We start from the raw sequence: 12,819 nt of genomic DNA, 5'->3' as shown, positions 1-12,819 counted from the left end.
CTAGAAAGATAGTCTGCGTAAAATTGACGCATGCATTCTTGAAATATTGCTCTCTCTTTCTAAATAGCGCGAATCCGTCGCTGTGCGTTTAGGACATCTCAGTCGCCGCTTGGAGCTCCCGTGAGGCGTGCTTGTCAATGCGGTAAGTGTCACTGATTTTGAACTATAACGACCGCGTGAGTCAAAATGACGCATGATTATCTTTTACGTGACTTTTAAGATTTAACTCATACGATAATTATATTGTTATTTCATGTTCTACTTACGTGATAACTTATTATATATATATTTTCTTGTTATAGATATCGTGACTAATATATAATAAAATGGGTAGTTCTTTAGACGATGAGCATATCCTCTCTGCTCTTCTGCAAAGCGATGACGAGCTTGTTGGTGAGGATTCTGACAGTGAAATATCAGATCACGTAAGTGAAGATTGACGTCCAGAGCGATACAGAAGAAGCGTTTATAGATGAGGTACATGAAGTGCAGCCAACGTCAAGCGGTAGTGAAATATTAGACGAACAAAATGTTATTGAACAACCAGGTTCTTTCATTGGCTTCTAACAAAATCTTGACCTTGCCACAGGGACTATTAGAGGTAAGAATAAACATTGTTGGTCAACTTCAAAGTCCACGAGGCGTAGCCGAGTCTCTGCACTGAACATTGTCAGATCTCAAAGAGGTCCGACGCGTATGTGCCGCAATATATATGACCCACTTTTATGCTTCAAACTATTTTTTACTGATGAGATAATTTTCGGAAATTGTAAATGGACAAATGCTGAGATATCATTGAAACGTCGGGAATCTATGACAGGTGCTACATTTCGTGACACGAATGAAGATGAAATCTATGCTTTCTTTGGTATTCTGGTAATGACAGCAGTGAGAAAAGATAACCACATGTCCACAGATGACCTCTTGATCGATCTTTGTCAATGGTGTACGTCTCTGTAATGAGTCGTGATCGTTTTGATTTTTTGATACGATGTCTTAGAATGGATGACAAAAGTATACGGCCCACACTTCGAGAAAACGATGTATTTACTCCTGTTAGAAAAATATGGGATCTCTTTATCCATCAGTGCATACAAAATTACACTCCAGGGGCTCATTTGACCATAGATGAACAGTTACTTGGTTTTAGAGGACGGTGTCCGTTTAGGATGTATATCCCAAACAAGCCAAGTAAGTATGGAATAAAAATCCTCATGATGTGTGACAGTGGGTACAAAGTATATGATAAATGGAATGCCTTATTTGGGAAGAGGAACACAGACCAACGGAGTACCACTCGGTGAATACTACGTGAAGGAGTTATCAAAGCCTGTGCACGGTAGTTGTCGTAATATTACGTGTGACAATTGGTTCACCTCAATCCCTTTGGCAAAAAACTTACTACAGAACCGTATAAGTTAACCATTGTGGGAACCGTGCGATCAAACAAACGCGAGATACCGGAAGTACTGAAAAACAGTCGCTCCAGGCCAGTGGGAACATCGATGTTTTGTTTTGACGGACCCCTTACTCTCGTCTCATATAAACCGAAGCCAGCTAAGATGGTATACTTATTATCATCTTGTGATGAGGATGCTTCTATCACGAAAGTACCGGTAAACCGCAAATGGTTATGTATTATAATCAAACTAAAGGCGGAGTGGACACGCTAGACCAAATGTGTTCTGTGATGACCTGCAGTAGGAAGACGAATAGGTGGCCTATGGCATTATTGTACGGAATGATAAACATTGCCTGCATAAATTCTTTTATTATATACAGCCATAATGTCAGTAGCAAGGGAGAAAAGGTTCAAAGTCGCAAAAATTTATGAGAAACCTTTACATGAGCCTGACGTCATCGTTTATGCGTAAGCGTTTAGAAGCTCCTACTTTGAAGAGATATTTGCGCGATAATATCTCTAATATTTTGCCAAATGAAGTGCCTGGTACATCAGATGACAGTACTGAAGAGCCAGTAACGAAAAAACGTACTTACTGTACTTACTGCCCTCTAAAATAAGGCGAAAGGCAAATGCATCGTGCAAAAAATGCAAAAAAGTTATTTGTCGAGAGCATAATATTGATATGTGCCAAAGTTGTTTCTGACTGACTAATAAGTATAATTTGTTTCTATTATGTATAAGTTAAGCTAATTACTTATTTTATAATACAACATGACTGTTTTTAAAGTACAAAATAAGTTTATTTTTGTAAAAGAGAGAATGTTTAAAAGTTTTGTTACTTTATAGAAGAAATTTTGAGTTTTTGTTTTTTTTTAATAAATAAATAAACATAAATAAATAGTTTGTTGAATTTATTATTAGTATGTAAGTGTAAATATAATAAAACTTAATATCTATTCAAATTAATAAATAAACCTCGATATACAGACCGATAAAACACATGCGTCAATTTTACGCATGATTATCTTTAACGTACGTCACAATATGATTATCTTTCTAGGTTAATGACATAAAGTTAATCGGCGAAACGTTCAATAGCGAAGTGGCAGTAGTGAATAGTCTATTGTTGGAAAAAATAATAGTTAATACTTGGTTATTAATAGTTTCAATGATTATTCATTGATTGATCGGTTGATTGGCGAAATTTTGCATTTGGTGTTATTGCAACGGCATAATATGTTTATGGAAAGTCTTACAAGTAGCCTTAAATTCGTTCAAAGACTTTTCCAAAACTGTCACATTAAACTCTGAATAATAACATGCCGCTATCAGGCTCATCGCAGCTAGAAAGAGGTGGCAATATTTCCGTCCCTTGGCAATCGCAACAAATCAATTTGTGTCTTACTACCAACAACATTAGGATAGCTTTTGTTTAAGAAGTAACAAGTTTTAACTTTGTGTGTCCAGTGCTACCAGTGTAAAGAAAATCATCTCACTTGTGCAAATGGTTGTAATAATTAATTTATTTACATAATAGTTATATCTTAGTCCAAGTTTTAATCATCATTTAAAAATAATTAAAAAAAATGTAGGGAAGTAGGTACCTATGTATTAGGTACCTAAGGTCATAGAATATAATAATATATATTATTGTATAATATTATAATAGCCTGCAAAATTACCAACGCACCTGGTGAATTAGAAATCGTACCTCACGAATATGTACACAAGAGCACAATTCCTTTGGGTTCAGGATTTACCTAAGCCACTGCTCAAGCGTTGGGATTGGAGACTTTGTGTGTTGGACAGTAAGCAATAAGTCGTTGAACATAATTTAATTTTGTTTCCAATAGTTCCTAATCATTATTATTTCATCATCATCATCATCATCATCAGCCTATCTCAGTCCAATGCTGGACATAGGCCTCTCCATTATTATTTACCTACAATAAACTAATTATCAGAGTAAACTACAAAAATAACTGCTCAAAGTCAAGAGTAGGTAGGTAGCTTCACCGTGTAGATTGAGTAGGTTACAGGTATACCTATGTATTAAACAATTATGATTCTAGTCCAGTCTTTCAGTCTCACCGGATTAAGCTAAGTATAAGTAGTGTTTTAAAAGGAGCGACTGCCTATCTGACTTGCCACACCCAGTTACCTGGGCAAGACGATACCCCCTGGTTAGATTGGTTGTCAGACTTTTCAAGCTTTTGACTACCTGTAACGACTGTTAAAGTAAAGAAGTTATGTTGTGTGATAAGAGAAGTTAAGATGTAGGCGGGGCCGGGACCCACAATTTAACGTTCCTTCCAAAACACGGAGGAACTCGTTATGACGAAGATGGTCACCCATCTATGGACCAACCGTGTCAAGCGTGATCGATTCACTTGTGCGGTTATTAGCCACGAACTATAGCTAATCTTCATTATAAAATATTAGATATTTTGAACAGTTCGCACGATATCTTTACAAACATTTTTAACTTCGCCTGTTATCCTACTAATCCCTACTAATATTATAAATGCGAAAGTAACTCTGTCTGTCTGTTACGCTTTCACGTCTAAACCACTGAACTGATTTTAATGAAATTTGGTACAGAGATAGAGTTGACCTTGAGAAAGAACAGGATAGTTTTTATCCCGGACTTTTGAAGAGTTCTCTTGAAAACGCGATATAACCGACATCGGCGCGGGCGAAGCCGCGGGCGAAAAGCTGGTTCTAAAATATATATAAGTAAGCTATATTATTGTTTCAATATAATCCATCCAGTGGTTTTTGCGTGAAAGAGTATCTAACAAATATCCACCCACATAATTTTTCGTGATTGAAAAATGAAATCAAAATTCTCGCTTGTGACCTTGTGCATTTGGACGAGTGCGGGGGTGATATAGATGCAGTATTTATACGGGACGCATTTTGAAATAGTTATTATAGAAATCAGACATATTTTAAACAAGTAACCAATCCAAATCATTTTACTATATATTGCAAAGCAGTAGATTTTTTTCTAATGTTCTTTTATTAAAAATAAAGCAGTAAAATGGTTTTATCTCTACGAATTGGAGGTGATTTGGAGATTTTTTACTTGTTATGTGATGCCAATAGAAAAATTATGGCTTGCTTCAGTAGGATTGTTCGCGAATGTAGGTAGACGTTTTTTGGGTGAGTCCTTCGTCGTTGACGCTTGCCTCAATAATACCTAACCGATTAATTAGCAGACATTAAATCACATCTCGGATACCTTAAATTAGAGGGAAATTTAATGTCTCTTTTTATAGACCACAGGAATTGAAGTAAACCTAACTCGTGTGGAGTTTTTCTCCCCACGTAGGTATACTTTTCAGCATGGACCTACATAATTATCAAATAACTTGGAAATATTTATTGAATTTAAACAACATACACTAGGCTAGGATACCTTTATTACTGTTAGGTAGTTCCACCAGCCCATGCCCATGCTATCAAGCGACTTCACCATTAGCTTTAAATTCTTTAAAAATAAATCATCATTCGTTTCGTTTATGATGGGAAGCGCTTTATGATAATACAGACAGGATTTCACAAAATTATCTGTCAGTGCCATAGTAGGTATTTAGCAATACAAAAAACGATAAACCTTATATATCGTGGGATGTGGGATTCCGGCGGCGAGTGGCATAGGGGTTAGTGATGAATCGGTCCTGGTTGTGTGTGGCGCTTGCGTTGGTCACCGTGTGTGCGCCGGCGCAGGCTGTGGTCGGTGGCGCCCCGGCTTCGCCTCCCGAACCTGACGCCGCGGTTGTCTTTACCCAAAGATTTGGGTTCAGTTCTCGGATCGAAGGTCATAAAGATGATAAACTTGGGTATTACAGCTTCTTTGGCATACGGTAAGTTTTGTATGCTATTTGAATTGCTTAATATTATTATCAAAGTGTTGTAGACAGTTGTAGTTTATCTATTTACCCTAAAAAACTTATTTGTGTTTAGACTTCTGATTTAACTGAAATTCCTTAGATGATAACCTACACATGTGCCTTAGATAGATAGATACCCTTTATTGTACACCATAAGGAAAAACAATACAAACAAATATGATGCGTACAAAAGGCGGTCTTGTGCCTTAATTACCGATTACACCAAAAGCCTTCACAAATACATTTTCAGTTTAGATTCGATGATAGATAATAGCAGGAGAAGTGGTACACTACACTAACGTGGTGATATATTTTTCTTTTATATAAATTAAATCAGATTTATTATGATTGGAGAAAGATTTTCAAATTGCAGGGATTGATACCAAATTTTAAGTGTGTGGCGTTAGCACTGTTGATTTATTCAGTGAATATATTGGCTGTCCCATTGCTGATTGAAGACAATCTCCTAACCCTATTATTCTTAGAAAATGATCTAAGTTAAGTTAAGCCTGACCACCAAATTGTTAATTTTAAATTATAAGTATCTAATAATATCACAAGGCCAGCAGAATTCAGATTGAACAGTTGACGGATGCCGATAACAGTTTCCGTTTTTTATGCTACCGACAGATTATCCTGTGGGACAACACCACCAATGTTGAACAACACCTACTATTTAAAAATAAATTACGAATGCTCAAACACGAACGAATATGATGGTTACAAATAAAGTTAACCTTTCCATTTAGATATGCAGAACCACCGCTGGGACCTCAAAGGTTCCAACGGCCAGTCCGTCGGTACCTGGCTGGAGAGATGATGGCCACAAACCAATGCCCCCCATGCCCTCAACCTGATCCCTACCAGCCGAGGAGAATCATCGGCCATGAAGACTGCCTCTGTCTTAACGTGTATGCACCTAAAATGCCCGCCACGGAACAGGGTAAGCTAGGGCCTTGGCCTTGAAGACACAGATCGTCATTTCTACAAGTGCTCATTGATTAAATATTTTACAGGTAGTCCCGTAGTTTTCTTTATTCATGGTGGAAACTACAGAACAGGATCCACTGGACCTTACGGAGTAAGAATTAATATACTATACAATATTTCGGTCAGAGCGGCCTCTTTTCCATAACTGCAATTAAATTATTATATGAGGTGTCGGCATCGGGTCTCTGAAAAATCGTTTTTTTAATCACTTTGCAGGGACAACATTTAGCTCAAAAGGACACGATTTTGGTGACTGCACAGTATCGTTTAGGATCACTCGGTTACCTCAGCACAGGTCAAAGGGACGCAGGAGGGAATCTCGGACTTTTCGATTTACATACAGCTATGGTTTGGGTAAGATATACCAAAAATCCCTTGTAACGGAATGTAATTTGTTGTTGTTTGTTTTAATAATTTTCACATTACCATTCAGATTCAAGATTACATTCAGTTTTTTGGAGGCGATCCCAAAAGAGTGGTTGTAATGGGCCAAGGTTCAGGTGGCAGCGCAGCGTCACTCATGGCTATGTCTCCTGAAGGCCGCAGCGCGTCTGGCGTGGCCGCGCTGTCTGGCACCCCACTGTCACCGGGTGCCGTCAGGCCCGACCCTGCGAAACATGCTGAAGCTCTTGCTGAGCGAACAGGGTGCCCTAAGGCCCCGGCTGAGAGCCTCCTCATATGCCTAAGAAAACTTCCTGTCGAAGAACTAGTACAAGTACGAAAATTTTCACTCGTTAGAATATTTAAAAAAATACACCTATTTGATCACAAACCGTTATTTTTATGACAGGCAGACGAAGATCTCAATATGGATATGGTTGATACTCAAAGATTTTTGGAAGAGATCTCCGGCCGCTCAGGTACGATCAAAATACTTTTCGATAAACCATTTTTTTTGACAATCGACGCGTTCAATCGATTTTTAAGTGCGTGCAAATCTTCTAGTACTTAGGAATAGTTTTCTTGCCCAAATGTTAACTGAAAAAAGTAGCACAAAAGTAAATTCTTAAATATTTGACTAGGGGCTGGTGCTAGAGTGGAAGGTAAGGATGATCTGCGTGGTCTTCCACCCCTCGTGGCCGAAGCTCCGGCGGAGTCACTGAATAAGGAGCAGAAACGAGTACCGTTCCTCACTGGGGTCACCAAAGCTGAGACTTCCAGAGCAGTTTTTGGTAAGAATTATTGGATTGGTAGGGATGATCGATGACTAATATGATTTAAAAGATATTACTAGGTACATTGTTTGTAAGCAATTTGCAATTTGCAGGGAAATTCAACAAGTTCCTGACGAACCAATTACAGACAGTCACGGATTTCTTGAAGAAAGACGTCATCGGTGGTCTTCAGAACGTGGTGTCAGGCGTAGAGGGCCTGATCCCGCTGGCCTCCACCGTCACAGCCGCTCTGCCTGTGGCTGACTACTACCAGGGGCTTTTCGACCAAGCCGGTAACATCGTTGACGGGCTCGCTGAGATCGCGGAGGCTACAGGTCTATTTTATTCTATTCGTACTCTACTACACTCTTGTTTTTGTTTAAAACGCTTTACGCAAAAAAAGTACTGTACGTTCGGTTCTGTACGCTGCTGGCGGTTTTACCTGTTTTGAACACAATACTGACAATAATAAATTTCAAATCTGCTTTTTGTACTACTTGGGCAGGTAAGGTATGAATTGTATGAAACGAATGTTAGCTTATCAGCACGGTTATTTATGCGGTCTCTGGAATTATTAACAAAATATCATGGCCTGTGCGAATCCGTAATAACAAGCAACTAAAAAAATGTTATGGGAAATGTTGCTACAGAATTATTTGTTAGGTACTTGTTTTTGACAACAAAGAACACTTCGTTTTTATGCTTAGGAATGCACTAATAATGAATAAAGGCATATTTATTATTTCTGTTACTGATTTTACATAGAATTGTTGTGAATATTATAGGCACAGAGTTATTAGGTACGTATTACGTCTTATCAGTACCTACATATTGTTAGTGCAATTATGTGTAAGCTATGTAGTTTAATGACATTTGCTTTAATCTAGAATCATCGGCATTCAATCAATAACCACCCATATTTTTAAGCGTAGATAGGGAATGTTATCTGGAATCGACCCCCTACGTATTCTCATCTCCAAATGAAGGGTTGAAGTTGAACTCTCATTGTCGGTCCCTTCTTTACCCTTTGTGCTCGTAACATGTAGATATTTTACTTTTGATTTTAATACTGTAGTAACCCACTTCATATAGTAGACGGATAGTCTGCCATCTACTATATGAAGTGGGTTTATAGTTGAAATACGTAGAATTTTAGTCTAAAGATAATTGGTTAGCTGTAATAGCTCAAGTAAGTTGTTTCATTGTTTGTGTTTTTTCAGGCGATGCTTTATTCAACTTCCCAGCTTACCAAAGCGTTGAAAAGTGGAGTTCAGGAGGAGAAGCCTACCTCTACAGTTTTGAACACATCGGTAACCTCTCTAAAGGGTGGAATTTCTTACCTGGAGTCGCTCTGGCTGGTAAGTTTCTTCTATAGAAGATAATATAAAAAGTGCCCAATAGTATTTTGAAGGAAAAAATATCATGCTTAAAGAACTTAAAGGAAAGGAATATTAAAATCTGGACTTAACGTACAGATAGAGACAATGAACTTAGGTGTGTATAGCGATTACCTAGAACTACAAATTTACCTTTTTCTAGACATCTCGGCCAATCCAAGGAATAAGTCCTTGGATTGTCCGAGATGTCGAAAAAACGTCTGGAGGTCGTCCATTCTCGGCATTCATCCATGAGAAACTAATAAAGTAGTTTTGCTTTTATTTACTGTTGCTTGGTGCGATACTGTTGTCTTTATAATAGTACAGGTAGTAATTAAGGTGGGCAACATGGTAATAGTATTAACCTGACTACTTTTGACAGAAAGAGCTGATGACGAAACTACGCCCAAGCCTAAAAAAGCTCAGGGTCCAGCTCATGGTGATGAACTGGCTTATATATTCGAGCTTCTAGGACCTGACGGGCAACCAATGAGTGGAGATATATCTAGCACTGACGCCCGAGTACGGGACAACTTTGTAGGGCTAATATCCAAGTTTGCACACGGCTTAGATGAGGGCGCCAGAAAAAAAAACACTACCAGTCTTTTTGGTGCACTGCCATTCTCTAAGGACACGAACCAGTTTTTAAAGATTAGTGAAAAGCTCACCGTTGACAAAGATTTCAGGTGAGTTTTACGAGATTTTACAAATTTACGAGAATTGTGTTATTCTAAAATAATTTTACTGTTTCTAGTATAGCTAACAATTAACTGGCTTCTATTACAGATTTTGTCAAATCGGTCTGTGGGGGAATATGGGAGATCGACTTACAGGCGCACTATGCAAGAATCTTCTCGGCAACCTGTTGAATTTGTCAAAATTGCCCGGACAACTGCCCAATCAACTGACGCAGCAGATCCCGAATCAACTGACCCAACAATTGCCAACTCAAGGCAGTGTGCCCTTAGTACCAGGCTTGTTTGGGAAGCCAGCGACCAAAGCTCCTGCAAGGAAACCACAAAGAACGACTCAGGGGGCCTTTAAACTTCCATTTGACTTTTGATTTTCTTTGTGACGTGACGAAAAATGTACCTCATTGCTTAGTTAAGTACAGGGTTCTCAAATGCAGTGTAAAATTAAAATAATATTTCAAGATTTGGAGTTCTCGATAAGTATTGCCTGGCAGAAATAACTTGACAAATAAACATCATTTTTGTAAATAAGGTTTTATAAAAAAAAAATGTGTTTTCTTAAAACCTATATGACTCTGATTGAACTCAGACGTTAAAACGGTATTTAGACGATAAATATTACTTTCCCAATACCTACGCATGTTTTTATTCTAAACATATATAAGTGGAAAAATATTATGAGGCTAATTGCCTGTCTCGTACGATAAGGTAAAGGTTGTTTATTGTTTAAGTTTGCTAAATATATGTATAAAATCAATATAATACAAATTTGATATCTCTAGTATACCTACATAATATCTTCTATTCTACGTTATAGTATAGAAGATATTAAGCAAAATGAAAACAGTCTTGTTTTTTGACTACTCTACTACCACTATAAGTAGCTGCTCCTTTTAATTTATCCGAGACGTCTGTGTAAAAATAAATGTATTATAAGTTAAAGGCACAGCTGTTACTTAAAAACAACATCCTATAAAAATGTTTTCGAGTCCGTTATCTTGTCCATGCGGGTGCCGTTAATGACACATTGAGAACCTATATTTACCTGGAACCTCCAAAATCATTTAGTCATTGACCGGCATCAACCACAATGTGTCGCCTTTCTTTTATCCTATTGGTACTTGTATTTGCCCAACATTTGATAGACATTGAGGCTAATGTGGTTCCAAATAACGATGGAGATGAAGAATTACATGACAAAGTAGTTGAGAACATTGACGTATCTCCTGTTGTGCAACTCAATTCGGTATGGGATGAGAGAAAATGTGCTGAAATTGGAGAACCGGTAAGGATCATATCTATTTTCAGGCCTATTTATTTAGATTGAGTTCGAAGTTATGAAACCGTATTGTTTCTTTATTTTTTCAGTGTATTTACCATTCAGACTGCTGCACGCGGGCTTGCTTGGGCTACGCAAAAAGATGTGTCACCTGAAAATCCATAGATGTCACCGAAATTCAATAGTGATAGTAGTTGCCAAACTTATTCAGTTTTAGCAACTATATGAAACCCTTATGTGAAACCCTTTAACATAAATTAACTTACTAGTCTCTAAATTAAATCTAGAAACTACTCCTATTCTCTTAAGCGTTTTGCAACCACAATAATTGGAAATTCATTGTATTGACCGCCCCGTACCGAATTTCCAATTAATGTGTTACATATATTCTTAGGACAATACGAATAGTGTCATTTAATTCCTATTTCCACTCATTCGTCGGCCATTGTAAATAGCGGAATTGGGACCCAGTAGCGCCTTAATACAAAGTTGACCACGTTACCTTCAATATGACTTAGGTGCAGCGCAGACGGCACTTTTTGTGCGATCGAGTCTGTAATTATATAATTGCATAACTAGGTTCTATTTTCACAGATTAAAAAGTGCATCACGGATAGTCTGTTGTCTGCGCTGCACCTTATGGTAAAAATATACGTTAGATACAAGCGCGAATGCTTTTTGATGAAATAAAACTTATATAAATTCATGATTTGGTAAATTTAATCTAATCAAACCTTAAAAAAGGTACAATTTTTTTCCACGGTTTAGAATCTCTGACACAGAAATAATGTAGATACCTCCCACAAAAATAACAGACACGTACGAAAAACGTAAACAATGTTAACGATGTCCCCGTTATCGGGCGCCATGCGGGTGCCGTTAACGCGAATGTCAGGTGACCCTATATCTGTACCCGCCCCGAGCATGCCGTTAGTGTAAGCTTGCATCTGACCACAATGCGTCGCTTCTGTTCAGTTGTTATTTTCCATGTGCTTTTGCAATTCGCGATATGTAACTTTGTCACAAAGCGACTAACGAAGGACATCGCGATGCCAGGAGCCGAGCTGGGGGAGAACATCGTTGTTGTTCCGCTCGAAATTGCCAGTCATGCACAACCAAATGCTGCTACGAACGAAAAGTGCGCTAAAGTGGGCGAATTCGTAAGTATTAAAATGTTTTCCTCGATATGATCATCGGTACAAAAACGTTGTTGGTATCTCAAATTCTTTAATTATTGTAATACTCTGGGGCGTTCCGTGCCTTTGGTGACTTAAGAAAGTATTGAATGTCGTGATGGGAGATGCTGTATTCTCCTCAATTATCTTACGAATAGCAAAAAAACTCGCCTTTTCAAGGTAGTATTTAATAGACACGACATGCAATGCATCTTTAAGTGCTGAACGAAAATGATACACTTATTAAGGTGGTAAGTGCTAAGTTACACATTGTTTATAATACAAAGGACGCTGTTTGATTGTGAACTGATCGTTAAGTTTGGCAGCTTGCCAATTAGTGACATTTTTCTGCGGTTAATTAACTAAATAAATACGAGAATGCCTTATAACCGTAAACATGATTGATTTATTTTCCAGTGTGTCAATCATGAGGATTGCTGTTCGAACGCATGTTTGGGTTTCATGAGAAGATGCGTTTCTGGAAGAGAAGTTCTGGAAGACTTATCAATTCACCAGCTGAATTAACAATAGATATAAGTACTTAAATTTTAAAATGATGTACTATTTTAAAAGTAATGTTCATTGGTTCAGGAAAATTAAGATTAAAAGATAAATAAATTTTATTATGCCTAACTTAATATATATTGATTTATTTTCCCTAATACAAAGACAGCGTCCACTGGAGGTTTTTAAAGTCGGCATAAAAAAAATGTTGTGTGAGAAAATAACAGGTCCAATTTCGTGAGGAATCGTAACGGGAATACGAAAACTGAGGTTCTATACTGAGGTACTAGGTCACAACTTCTTCTATTCAAAAAATAAAACAAAGGGTTATTTGTTTGTCAGTTAAAG

The 12,819-nt window shown here is 37.7% G+C and overlaps 1 protein-coding gene across 3 annotated transcripts; it reads left to right on the top strand.

Moving 5' to 3' along the window:
• The first annotated feature begins 3,037 nt into the window (after nucleotides 1-3,037).
• On the top strand, nucleotides 3,038-12,563 carry LOC113507102 (liver carboxylesterase 4-like). Of its 3 annotated transcripts, XM_026889952.1 has the most exons (13): nucleotides 4,872-5,274; nucleotides 6,051-6,244; nucleotides 6,318-6,382; nucleotides 6,508-6,645; nucleotides 6,725-7,006; nucleotides 7,082-7,151; nucleotides 7,314-7,463; nucleotides 7,559-7,780; nucleotides 8,666-8,803; nucleotides 9,204-9,507; nucleotides 9,608-10,798; nucleotides 10,882-11,952; nucleotides 12,385-12,563. In XM_026889952.1, the coding sequence occupies exons 1-11, from the start codon at nucleotides 5,078-5,080 to the stop codon at nucleotides 9,882-9,884; spliced, it is 2,037 nt and encodes a 678-aa protein (XP_026745753.1). In that variant the 5' UTR covers nucleotides 4,872-5,077; the 3' UTR covers nucleotides 9,885-10,798; nucleotides 10,882-11,952; nucleotides 12,385-12,563. The 3 variants fall into 3 exon arrangements, with proteins under 3 accessions (XP_026745754.1, XP_026745753.1, XP_026745751.1); XM_026889953.1 differs by lacking the exon at nucleotides 4,872-5,274 and adding an exon at nucleotides 3,038-3,213 and having other exon boundaries at nucleotides 9,608-11,952; XM_026889950.1 differs by having other exon boundaries at nucleotides 9,608-11,952.
• The last annotated feature ends 256 nt before the right edge of the window (nucleotides 12,564-12,819 follow it).

The sequence above is a fragment of the Trichoplusia ni genome, unplaced genomic scaffold, assembly GCF_003590095.1.
Source record: "Trichoplusia ni isolate ovarian cell line Hi5 unplaced genomic scaffold, tn1 tig00000609, whole genome shotgun sequence".
NCBI lineage: Eukaryota > Metazoa > Arthropoda > Insecta > Lepidoptera > Noctuidae > Trichoplusia > Trichoplusia ni.
Note: the sequence above shows the minus strand (reverse complement) of the source record. Positions and strands in the feature narration are given on the sequence as shown.

Excerpts from the sequence above, each read along its gene's own strand:
- LOC113507102 (XM_026889952.1), top strand. The coding sequence starts at position 5,078 with ATGAATCGGTCCTGGTTGTGTGTGGCGCTTGCGTTGGTCACCGTGTGT. Across the intron at positions 8,804-9,203 it reads ACCTGGAGTCGCTCTGGCTG|AAAGAGCTGATGACGAAACT; the intron begins GTAAGTTTCTTC and ends TACTTTTGACAG. Across the intron at positions 9,508-9,607 it reads ACCGTTGACAAAGATTTCAG|ATTTTGTCAAATCGGTCTGT; the intron begins GTGAGTTTTACG and ends CTTCTATTACAG.